The sequence below is a fragment of the Thermothelomyces heterothallicus genome (assembly GCF_042370625.1).
Source record: "Thermothelomyces heterothallicus CBS 202.75 unplaced genomic scaffold P884_scaffold_4, whole genome shotgun sequence".
Lineage (NCBI taxonomy): Eukaryota > Fungi > Ascomycota > Sordariomycetes > Sordariales > Chaetomiaceae > Thermothelomyces > Thermothelomyces heterothallicus.
The window spans coordinates 384,886-397,624 of NW_027192565.1; the positions used below are offsets into that span (position 1 = coordinate 384,886).

The following is a 12,739-nucleotide window of genomic DNA, read 5'->3' on the forward strand; positions in this document are numbered from 1 at the left end:
AGGGGGAGGAGAGGTAAGATAGTCCCACCGTCGGAAGCATGGAAGGGGAAGAAAGAAAGGGGGGGGAAGGGGGAGGGGCGGACGACATCACATCTCACCTGACCGGCGTCCCAGACGTTCATCGTTGTCTCTGGGCTCTGTGTTTTGCTCCTGTCCGCTCCTGCTTCCGGAGCTCTTGAGCTTTAAAGAGGAGCATCGATTCTATCAACGGCCCGGCTGGAGGGTCCGAGGTGAGCAGCAGCAATCTTTTTTGGCGGAGACGGTGTCCCGACGGCTGGATCTCGTGTCTCGTTGTCGAGAGAGGGAAGAATACTGGCATTGACGCATTCACTCTCCGTATGTGCGTTTAATCTTTTCTTTTCTCCAGTTTCCCGCTTTCCTTTCCGTTCCTTCTTCTTTTACTGTTTTATGTCTCTACGTGAGAAAAGCAGTGTGTGCCGTTCTACAACTACCTTAAATCCATAAAGACCTTTATTTAGTACGCGAGGAAGGAAAAAAAAGATAGAGGCATCGATCCCCTGGACGAAATTGCAGGGGCGCTCTCAATCTCTCACACGCGCCAGGGGTCGGTAAACTGGCCCGCACTCACACGGTGTAGTGTAGTGCCAGTCGACGGACGATACGACATAACTTTAAAGGGTTGCTCGTTCCATCAGGACCGGTTTTTCCCTTTAACTTTCTTGGCTAAGGGACTTGGATCTGACCCATAGCCCACGCTGGCAAAGGCGCCTGGAGTCAGCTCCGGATGGACCGCCCATCCCGTACCGTACCGTAAACAGGCGGTAACCTACTACGTAAGCATCCTTGTGTGTGTACGGAGTAATCCGTACTAACGTTAACTAGTAGGGATGCGGGTCCGAAACGCAGAAAATCGTTCTCCGGAACCCCCTGCTAGTTCAATTCTTCGGCGGCATCTGCCGGACCGAACTTGGAGAGTCTGGTGGGAGCGTGTGGAGTGAACAGCGTCGAAGGGCGGGGCGCGGAGCAAGCAGGCCAGGTTCCACCACTATCATCAGTGCACGCTACGACACTAGTAGAGTAGCGTACGGTACTCTGGGATACTGAAGCATACTGTGTACGTAATTCGTGGATACATGTTCGGTTATTAGCTATGTTTCGTTCAGGACGTCTTTACACCACTCGTAGTTATGTATGTATGTGTGTAACATACATACATACATACATACACAACTACCTTACCTACCACCTACTTGAGTAGGTATGAATGTGTATTAGTACTGTGTACACTCTAGGGTAGTGTACGGATTACATACCTACCCACTTCGTACGCCGCACGCATGCCAGGGGCGCTGTCTTTTGCCAAGGCCCTTCTTTTCAACGGGTCCCGGAAGAACGCCGGCGAGGAGGTCCCGGAGCAGGGCTACACTAGCGCTTATCTGCATCCACGAGCGAACACGGCAGGCTCGCCGAGCGGGCATCTTGGATCTCGCTGATCGCCGGTCCTGCACTCCGATCATTGGCCACGGCATCCGTCTCGCTGCGTTATGTGCACAGTGGTATCGGCATGTAATCCGTACATAGTTACATACCTCCATATAGCATACAAGCTTATAGTGTGTGTACACACCTGCACGGGCTTGGTTGGATGGTTAGACCATCCAATGTCACTCGTGTGTCCTGTACAGTAGTCAATCTGTACTTCGTTCGCTCTGTTCTGCGTTCTGCGGCGATGGTGTCTTTCCCTGGAGCAACTCGTGTTTCGTAATTCGTTGGCGCACACCACCAATGTTGGTATGCAGTACAAGGTAAGGTACTTTTGGCGCGGGCAACACGGTGTCGGACTCGGCTGGGCTCGCCTTGCCCGCTTCGATACGATTCATCAGCGATCAACCATATGGGGTATCCTTTATAGTCTTACCCCTCCCACATCAGACGAAGTGCGAGTCATTTCCGCTGGGCATAGAGCTTCCCCGCCCAACCGGCTGGCCTGCGACATCAGTCGTCTCAAAGGGTGAATGGGTCGAAGGGAGAGGACCAGTATCAAGTACGGCGCCGGCCGACAAGACGCCATTCGAGTACGTGGAAACCCAAGGCTGCGAGTTCCCTGGATCAGCGTTTTCCTCTCTCTCTCTCTCTCTTTTTTCCCCTTTTTCTTTCTTCTTTTTCTTTTTCTTTTCTTTTCTTTTTCTTTTCTTTTTCTTTTCTTTTTCTTTTCTTTTTCTTTTCTTTTTCTTTTCTTTTTCTTTTCTTTTTCTTTTCTTTTCTTTTCTTTTTTGCTGCCCTTCCCTGCACCCGAACGATGCGACGGCGCTGGGATCTGCAGCAGAGCACTAGTTTCGGAAGCCATCCGACAGGCCCCTGCTGGCGAAGGGATTCGGTAACGCTCCCATGTCCATTCTTCTGACTGGCGACTGATGCCGAGGGATGGACGTGTACGGAGTACACTAACTAGACCCCACACTACGCAGTAGTGTACGCAGTACGGAGTAAGTGTTTGTCCGGCCACAAACGAAAACGGCGAGTTTGGACTTCGCATGGATGTCCGTTCGTTCCCCCGTCCCCGGTGAGAACCCAGGCCGCTAGAATCCCGTCGCATTTGCCCTTTTTGCATGTGATTGCCGACTGCAAGGAGTTCCGCGGAGTCTGGCAATGTTCAATAGCCAGGAAACTGCCATCTGTTGACGGACCAGCCGTTGCAGAATGACATTCGCTTCGCAAGATCCGCGAACTTGATGCGAACCCGACAGCCAGTACGGAATCGTGGAAAGGGACTGTTTCCCAGAAATCTCAGGTAACTGATCGCCAGCGGTAGAAGAAGCCGGCGGAACACACGTGTCGTTCCCGCGTGGGGTTTGACTCACTTGTGCACTGTGGATGCCCGGCGCCTCGCTCTTAAGACGTGGCGCTACCAAGAATTCAGCTTCGATCGGAGGCTTCCGACCCCCATCGTGTTATCCATCCTGCAAGTACGGAGGAGGCACAGCACACCACTGGCATCACTCGCTCGGCATGCTTCTCCGTCCCATGCTCCATCGAACCTCGGGACGCCCGTAGGCGTTGCACTGCATACGGCGTACAGTACGTCGCACTGACGGCTTGGCTGCTAGAAAGCTCTACCTGCCGCCCAGTGCGTACTGGGGAAGAAGTGCTTTTGCCTGCGGCATCCAGCTGAGAGACTGAACGACTGAACCCGGTGAGCAACTGCTGCGCTGCAGTTACACATCCATCCCTTCCCCCCCCAGGGATGGCGACTCCAGTTTCGGCCCGCTTCGGGGGACAGCCGATACTGGAACTTTCCTTGCCTTTGCTCGGCCGCTGATCGAGTGCCACCAGATTCCTGGTTCTTACCGACCCAATCGCGTCTCTTTCGCAAGTTACATCCAACCGCTGGCTACGTTCCACGGAATCCTGTACTGGAAAGGAATGGGTTCCGATACGTCGTTTGCCTCGGCGGAAGCAAAGAACCGTGCGTTGGTCGGGTTGGTTGTGTTGTGCCTGCTGTGTTGGCTGCGAGGCGGCACAATATACGAGTGCTGTCTTGCCTGCTTTGCCTAATGGTTTGGGGGGCGAAGGTTGCTCTCGTCTGAGCCTGAGAGATTGTAAAGATGGCGATGCAGAGTAACGCACAAACGGATCTGCCGTCCCTGTTTGCGCCGTGTTCAATGGGGGCGCGAGGCATACTGCGTACTCCGCGTATCGGGCAATCTTACGGCCGCTGATGCCCACGGGAAACAGTCAGACCAGCTGTTTCAGGGTATTCGGACGAGGAGATGACCCGAGAGCGTTGGCAGAGGAACGCCACCGGATTCTCGTGGACGTCCTGAGAGCGTCTCGGTATTCTATCCAAGGGCGTCATGGCGCACTCGATGCCTTGTTCTTCAGTGCCAGGCACAAGATGGGCGGGCCAGGTTTAGTCCTCTTACCATGCGATGACTTGTGCTTTCAGCTTCGGTTGCAGCTCGGGCGAGCTTCTCCAGATCGTAACACTGATGAGGGAAAACCATCAAGAGACGTCGAGATACATACAGACATGCAGGAGTAGTGAAGAACCTGCACCTCATGATGCAACCCACCCCCCCCCCCCCCCCGGGCATCGAGGTGTGTTCTTTCTTGGGGGTTCCCGAGCATATGACAGCGATGCGAGTATGCATTGCTCCAGAGAGTGACCGGGGTTTGTGGGAGCGGCGTCCGCTGACTTCGGTCCGAAGCCGCCAGATTCCAAAGCATCCCTCCAGTTTCCTTGTGCTGTCGGATTGCGCCTCGCTCCTTCCTGCGCGGTATGAACCGAATCAGGGACTCGAGTCTGCGCCAAGTAGGCCTAGGCCATACCGCAGCACAACGGCAAACCAGTTCTCGTGTGTCGACTGGCTCTCATGGATGACATCCACCGATGCACTCAACCCCTATGCACCAGTAGTGTGCTATACGTACGTACATGTAGGTATTGTACATGTACGCATGTACATACATGCACACATTACTAAATAAGGCACCTACATCTGCGACGTGTAACGTGCTGCTGTCTCTCGGGTGTTGTGTTTCGAGAAGCCTGGAAAGCGGTGCCCTCACTAGTGCCTCGCTAAGCATTTTGCATCCGCATGCAGCGGCCTGAAAACTCCGAACCGCGCAAGATGTCACTGCCGCTCCTGCCGTTTCGGTCCGGTAAGAACTGACGCGAGAACTCACACTAAGGCAGGCCAACCGCGTTCTTGTTGGCTTGACTCCCTCGACCAAGGAATCTGCAAGGGTTGGAACGGCAAAGCTCCTTGATTTGAATACCCAGACCTCACTCTTTGAAAGCTTGACTTTAGATTCGCAGCTTGGCTCGTATTTATCGTACATGCAATATACACCTGAACGGTGTAGCGGGACTCCTCCCTCCTCTATCACAGAACGCTGAGAACCGGACTCCACAAGAGGGAGCCGGAACTTAGAGTGAGTTTCCACAACTACATAGTACAGTATCTCAGTGGTCCATGTACATGTACGGAGGATTCCGTAGGTTACGTAGATGGTGTGCAAGACATGCGCAGAGCCAGGCCTCTGGCACCGCGGACGAAGCGCTATTGGGCATATTGGCCACCTACGTAATTGTTTCCGATTGGAAGAAAGGCTTAACTAAACTTGAAGCGCAGGCCCGGACCTAGTAGGCGACATACTAGAGCACTTGGCATGGGCTAGGATCAGCAAGGCTGTGATCCATAATCTGTGCTTGGTATGGAGTGCTTTACTCTGGTATATCTCATTGCCGGTCATCGATCGCGTGCATCAATCCTGAAACGGTCGGCATGCCATTGGGTGGGTGGTCAGTGACACCTTACCCTGGTAATTACCCTTTTCCGGGCAGGAGCTGGACGGCTTCCCGCGGCGTGCTCGCTTATAGCTTCCGAGCCCACTGAAAGTTTGTCCCAGATGGCGCCTGCCGGTCACTGTTCGGTTACCGGCTGGTACTGTATGTAACTGAAGTACGGAGTACACTATGTACGGATTATTCCGTACTCCGTACTTAACCTTGCAGCACACCGGTCGTGCCCCGACCAGCGCATGGCTCGCATGGATCCAGGGTCCAGCAGCTCTCCCCGACCAAATGGCTGGGCATGGGTTGAAACGGCCGCCGCTCCGTCTCCACCGCGCGCACCAATTCGCCAATCCGAAGATCCAGAATTCTTTCTCCCTCTTGCGTTGAATGCTGTCCTCGGCTTTTCGACCATGCGACACCGGGTGAAAGGAGCCGACGGGGAAGGCGTCGACCATGGAGAGAAAAAGATGTCTTCTACAACATTCTGGCATTCGGCCGAATGAGCAGGCACTGCAGGCACTTGGCATGTACAGGAGGACTTCTACCATACAGACCGGCAGGTTTAATTAGGTAACGCCTCAAATCGCGGCCGACGTCAACGAGCTCTAACTGGTGTAGTAACTCGCCATCAACGCATGGATGCAAGAAGGCAGGCTTCCGGAAGATTGCAACCCTCCTAACGTTAACTATAGTGTACATACACGACTCCGCCTTGATTCCCATGCGCCTCACTTGCCAGGGGTGCCCACGAAATACAACAGGCCGGGGCCTCAGATCACGCAGCAACAGGTTGGTCGGAGTTGAGCATCCGTCCCATCAAGCTGTTAACAATCCGCGCGGCCTGCCACGCCAATGGCACCCGTGCCCACCCAGTGCCAAATTCACACAACGGGCACTCTCAGCAGATCCCGTCAATTGGAATTGTTCCTTCGACGAGCCGGATTCCGGATGGTCGGTCGGTGTGAGACATTGAGTTGCACCCCCACAATTGCATCCTACACTAGTGTACAAGTACACCACAACCGTTTCCTCCGATTCGAGTTCTAGCCCGTTTCAGCGGCGCCTCGGTCTTCTAAGCTCAGATCCTGGCCCTACCGCGCGTGGCCTGTCACGTCAGGGAGACGTTGCAGCTCAACACGTCAAGTATAAGCTTCTGATGGGGAGTTTGGTTAAGGATCCCGGTCTCTGGACCACCTCACCTGGCTCCAAGATGTCCGGCACAATTTGGACAAAGCTTGAAGGTCTGCCGCCGACCATGATGGCCTTGGCAACATCAACTAGTCGCCGAGATCGCCGTAACGCCCTTCTCCCGATTAACTAGTGCGCGTAAAGGATGTATTCCGGACCTGTACCCAAACGGATGTACATACATGAGGTACATACGTTTGAGTATGATACGTACGAGATCTCATCGATAGTACCATGCTCCGCGGCTTGCGGACCTGGCATACAAGTGGTTTGCCGATCCTTGTGTGGTGGATGCAATCAAAGGTTAACCGCTTCTTTGGAGACTGGCAAGATCCGGCCTAAGCAGCCCGACGATTTCGATTCTGATCAGCGTGCTATTTGGGCCGCCATTCCACCAAACAAGAGACATCTGTGCTTTTCGTTGGGCAAGGTTGGCTTGTGGGCGCCACTGGCCAGCTGCTCAGCGATCTTGTTCGGCGCCCGCATTTGACGAGCCCCCGTCGACGCAGCCGGGGATGTTCCACGGTTCCCACTGGAGAGTCAAGGGTTGAGGGGTGCGGGATCGAATGAGATGGTTGAAATTAGCGAGCGAGCCGCTAGCGCCTGGCACTCTGGAGTCGCACCGACCGGAAATGCTCTCTGGTCGGTCACATCTGTTTTACACTATAGTACACTACTCCCTAGTGTACCCTTCCAGGCAAAGCCAGAAAAGAATGACGCAGGGGCTTGGCTTTCAAAGGGCACGAGCTTCCAACATGCCGCGGGCTACTCGAGTGAAGCAGGCAGAGGAGCGACACGCATTTGCGCCGCTACGCTACATTACACTGCGCACTGACGTCGCCGGCGAGCTCCCTCCGACATCTTTACGTGGTACACCCACATGTCCGGAGACAGATTACAATAAGCTCACAACGCGGTAAAGACCGCGGTAATTACGTGAAACAGGGGTGCACTACAGGGCGACTGGGCACGGTACATACATACATGCACCACATGCAGCAGTGTAGCGTACTGCGGTATACTACAGAGTACTGCGTGCTCTCACGAAGCAGTGTATGTACTGCGTACTGCGTAGTACGTACCTCCTGTACTACGTATGGAGCCTACAGTACTACACTACGGATTACTGTTGCGGGTACGTCAAGCCTCCGGGGACCCTTGTCCTGGGCGGTACAGGTTAATGAGCCGGTTACCACTTCTGGCAAGGTCCATCCATCCAAAAGAGCTTCGAACGGCAGCGCGGCGCCAGGCATGGGTGGTGAGATTAGCGGCACCGGTGTCTCCACAGACTCACGCTCGCCGACCTGGAGCGTGGTTGCTGCTTCTCTCTTTCGCCGCTTCCCATTCCCATCGAACCGCAAGCCTGTTCGACTGTGAGGGGCCCCCTCGCTCCTTCGTCCTTCGTCGTTCACGTCGCTCAGCCCGCTCCCGTCATCTTTTTCCACTGCACGTTCCCGTGTCGCCCCCCCTGGCTACGTACAAGCTAACTCCAAATAACTACGGAGGAGACGGGTGTAAGCGCGCAGCGCCTCACGGATCCTGTCGCCAGTCTCGCCCTGGCGCCGCTGACTTCTGCCACATCCTCTCTGCCCACCATCAAACCAACACCCCCCCCCCCCCCCCCCCCCCTTTTTTTTTTCTTTCCCCCTCGCCATCTCTCCTCTTGTGCATTACCGAGTGTACAGGAACTGCATACTGGATTCCGACTGGCGGTTGCGGGCTCCGCGTCTGCCGACTGGACCGTATTGTCCCGCTCACCAGCTCCGTTTTGGTCTAGCTTGCCCGCCTGAGCAGTGTCGTTTGTGCGCTAATAACCACCTTGCTTCTTGAGTACACAGTTACTGTGTACATACGGCTTTGCGCAGCACGGCCACCGCGGTCGGGTTTTCCGACGCGCCCGCCCTTTGCCAGGCCGTTCCTTCACTTCGCAGACCGCGTGCTGTTCTTCAAGAGGGTCCATTCTTTAGCTCCCCGCGGGTGCTACTAATAGGATCGCGCTTTAACACATGGTTGTATTGCGGCTGTCCCGGTAGCAAAACGGTTCCGCTGCCGACGACAAGTATTGCTGCTGCTCCCTTGGACCGCGGCACAAGGACGACGACGGACGGGTCGCGGATCTGACCAGCATTGGGGTTGCACGACGTTACAACAGCGCAAAAATTACTACCCCGGACACTTCAACACAGCGCGCGACGAGTGGGGGAAGATGCCCCAAACAACGCTCTCCGTCACCAACTTCTGAGACGACACAAAGTACCCGCGGCCTAGTGATCCTCACTTCTACCCAACGGTCGACCGTGAATTGACGGAGGCGCCCACCTGCAGACGCCCAGGACTCCAGGGGTGGCATCGACAGCACGAAGCGATTAGAGGAGCCTGCATAGGTATTACGAACTAGGGACGCTTGTTGTACCATTCATTGATCGTGTGGGTTGGCCGCGCTGTGTATGAGCGTGGAGCGTGTGGAGCTTTCGCGAACCAAGGCATTCCCTTCCTTCAAGGGGTGCGGTTAAGGAGCCACCCTCGCAATTCACACTCCCTCTGCTCTCCAGGAAGTGGCCGGGGTGTGGGGAGAGAGACGGACAGACAGAGAGAGAGAGAGAGAGGGAGAGGGAGAGGGAGAGAGGGAGAGAAGAGAGGCTAGGCGATTAATCCAGACCCGGCTCGTCCCCGAAGCTGGGTAGCTCTGTCTTCACCAGCAAACTAACATACCTCCTCACGTTCCCTTATCCTCCCAGCAAATCCCTCCAACGGACTTTCCCCGTCTGCCTGCTTCTGGACCGCCCAACCCACCCAAGACGATCCCCACGAAGAAGAGCTTGTAGGGCCGGCTCCCGGACCAGGCTATCAAGGAAGCACTCTTTGAAAGGAGATGGCAACCATGGCCTCTGCGTCACACGGCCCGTATCCTCGATCACCGAATCCTTCCCTGCCACCCTACGGCTCATCTATCGTCTCGACGGCGCCTTCGCCCAAGCCGGGTGAACAATACTTGGGCGGTTCAATGAGGCGGAACGCGAGCGGCGCGGCTCCCGACGCGAAATCGAACCAGGCGCCTCCTCACTCTCGGGGAATCCCGCCTCCGCTGCCTTCAGTTCATCAGCTGCCACCATCTTCTTTTCAGTCGTATACGCCCCTTACGTCCACGTCATCTGCCATGGAGCGGGACTCCCTGCCGTCGGGCGAGTCGGTGGCCGGCACGCCCCGGCCGTCCCACGCCAGCCTGCCACCCCACGTCGGCAGCGGCGCCCAAGGCCAGAAGCGAGCTTACCGGCAGCGGAGGAAGGACCCCAGCTGCGACGCGTGCCGTGAGCGGAAGGTCAAGTGCGACGCAACCGAGACCGCCAGCTGTTCCGAGTGCTCGAGCCGGGGCGTCAAGTGCCAGTTCACCAAGGAGACTAACCGCCGCATGTCATCCATCAAACAAGTTCAGGATCTCGAGAAACAGATGGAGCGGATCCGGCGCGAGAACAACAGCCTCCGCCGCATGCTGCAGGAGCGCGATGGCCGCCGGTTCGAGATGGACGTGGACGGCGTCGAGCAGCTGCCCCTCCAGCTGCCGGACATCGGACAGCAGCCCAAGCGCAAGAAGCGGCCGGCCAGCATCCACGACCTTGCGAGGGCAAGGTCGAACATCAGAAACTTTGCCCGGGGGATATGGAAGCCCCCAGCCCCGTACCGACCGCTCGCGGCCCCCGAGCCGCGAGACTTCCGGCAGCTCCTCCCACCCCGGCAGGTCGCCGAGGCGCTGTTGCGATCCTATTACACCTCGATCCACTCCATGACGCCCATCCTCCACTGGAACACCTTCACCCAGACGGTTGACGGGATGTACCGGCCGGGGAACCCGCTTCGCGTGTCCAAAGCCTTCGCGTCCGTCTTGTTTGCCGTCATGGCCGTCGGGCGGCTCTTCACGGCAGAGGACAGCCAGAACCGCGCGCATACGGCCACCCAGCTGCTCGAGGCGACGCAGACGCTGATCGACCCCTGGATCAACGAATACGAGCTGGACCACGCGCGCGCGCTGGTGCTGGTCACCATAGCCCTGAACGAGCTCAACCTCAAATCGGCCGCGTGGAGCTGGCTAGGCCGCGCGGTCAGGGTGGCCCAGGACTTGGGTCTCTACACCGAACCGGCGACGGCGCCGTTCGTGGAGGCCGAGATGCGCAGGAGGACGTGGTGGACCGTGTACGTTCTCGACCGGAGTCTCGCCCTCGAGCTGGGGCGGCCGATGCTTATCGACGATTCGGACTGCGACGTCTCGCTACCCGCGGCCGTCGACGACCACCACATCTCGGAACGCGGCCAGAGACTCCCCGACGGCGCCGAAGGGCTCACCAACTCCCTCCTCGCCGTCGTCAACGTCGTGCGCTCGTACACGGCGCTGAGCAGGACTCTCGCCTCGCCCGTCATTGCCCCGACCCGTCTCGCCACGTTCGATCAGCACTTGGCCTCGTGCTGGCGCGCCTTCCCGCCGGCTTGCGACCCAACGAGTACCGCGACCCTGATGCCCAGCTTTCTGAACCCGGTCGTCTACCTCCTCCACGCCCGCCTGCTCCTGCACCGGCACAATCTCCTCCCGTCGTGCCCCCCCGACGTCCGACTGATCGCCGTCGAGCAGTGCATGCACGTTGCGCTGGAAACCGCATCTCTCCTCGCCCGCACGCCAACGCCCGCGCTCGCCGAGGGTGCCACGGCGCTCCTTACCACCCACACCTTCCGCTGCGCCCTCTTCTTGCTCCTGACGGGATGCTTCGACCAGGCGTCCGAGTGCATCCGCGTCCTCGCCGCCATCAACAACCACCGCGAGGTCGCCGTGCCGTGTGGCCGCTACCTCGCCTTCTTCGTCTCGGCACTCGCCTCCCGGCGCGCCGAAATCGTAGCCTATCTGTCCCAAGCGGCCGCGTCCGGCCATTCCGCATCGCCTTACGGACCGCCACCGCACCATCGCCCTTCGCCCGCCGCGGTGCGAGACGCCCTCCTGCGCGACGAAGAGCTGCTCGCCTACGTCAGCGCCGACCTCCAGGCCGGCCTGGATACCGCGTGGGTGTGGTCGGGGAGCAGCGAGCGCGAAGAACCGGGGCCGGCGCCCGCGGCCGGGAAGCACGACCTGTTCGACGACGAAGGCAGGTCCGGTCTTACCCTCGAGGAGAGGTGGGAATGGGGCCCCGGGATGGCGGGTTGGGAGAGGTTGGAGAGCTCAATGAGGATGCTGGCGAGCGACGATACGGGCGCGATGACGCACATGCCCACAGCACCGCCGCCGACGTCGCTGCCGAAACCGCCGCCGCCGCCGCCGCCGCAGCAGCAGCAGCAGCAACAACACCAGGGGTGGAACGCGGTTTCTGCTCCTCCTGCTGTTGATACTACCGCTGCCGCTGCCGCTGCCGCTGCCGCTCCTGTTCCTGCTCCGCCACTACCGCCACCGCCCCAAACATTGCCTCCAGTCCTACCACCGCACCATCAGCACCAGCACCAGCCCCAGCCCCAGCAGCAGGAGAGGGGAATCAAGATGGAGGCGGGCGGACAGGACGCGCGGGTTGAAATGGCAACGCTGCCGCCGATGGTGGTGCCCGGATCAAGACCGAATCTGGGCTGCGCATCGGGCAGCCCCGCGACTGGGGTGAGCGGGAAGAGCAAGAGTCAAGAGCGGATAAGCATCGCGAACATTATTTGAGCACCGGGGCGTCTAGGAGAGCCGAGCAGGCTGATTTTATTTTATTTTTTTTTTTTTTCCTTTTTCCTTTTTCACCCGCAGGAGCGGCGGAGGAAGGAACATGCGATGGGAGGCCAAATAGATGGAATGGACAGGGGAAGCCATATGGGAACAGGCTTTTGTCCGGAGGAGAGGTCGGCGAAGGAGGTTTAGAAAAGGGGCCACGAAAATGGGTTTCAGGGCGCGAGAATACCACGAGCCGTTACGCCACGCCTATCACCAACCATCACACAGCCACGCCATCGCATATCCGCTCAGGAACGCCATGCATCACACTCCCATTCCAACATAGCAGCCGCCAACTTACCATTGGCGATTCATCTTCCGACACCGTACTCGTTTGTAATCCCCCCTTTTCGACTTGATTACCTTTCTATTCGCCATAACGCGCGGCCGAGGGCTCCCGACACCACTTACACATTCTATATGCGGTTCTACAGAGATTAAGAGGCCAATAAGGGAAGGGCGGCTTTGTTGCTTTTGCTTGGATACCATAACGTCCCCGCCTGTTTTCAAGGGGTACATGTATTTTCTCTTTGTTGCTATGGGTGTCTCTTGTCTTTTAATTTTTTTTC

General features: G+C 57.4%; 2 protein-coding genes across 2 annotated transcripts; one reads left to right on the plus strand and one right to left on the minus strand.

The window, feature by feature from the left end:
• Window positions 1-3,068: 3,068 nt before the first annotated feature.
• On the minus strand, window positions 3,069-3,987 carry P884DRAFT_256016 (uncharacterized protein). Its single transcript, XM_069441034.1, has 2 exons — window positions 3,295-3,987; window positions 3,069-3,154 (listed from the first exon to the last, which is right to left on the minus strand). The coding sequence occupies exon 1, from the start codon at window positions 3,638-3,640 to the stop codon at window positions 3,353-3,355; it is 288 nt and encodes a 95-aa protein (XP_069299975.1). The 5' UTR covers window positions 3,641-3,987; the 3' UTR covers window positions 3,069-3,154; window positions 3,295-3,352.
• Window positions 3,988-9,605: 5,618 nt separating this feature from the next.
• P884DRAFT_193916 (fungal-specific transcription factor domain-containing protein) lies at window positions 9,606-12,125 on the plus strand (the record flags this gene model as incomplete). Its single annotated transcript, XM_069437789.1, has 1 exon — window positions 9,606-12,125. One exon carries the CDS (start codon window positions 9,606-9,608, stop codon window positions 12,123-12,125), a length of 2,520 nt encoding a protein of 839 aa, XP_069299976.1.
• Between the last annotated feature and the right edge of the window lie 614 nt (window positions 12,126-12,739).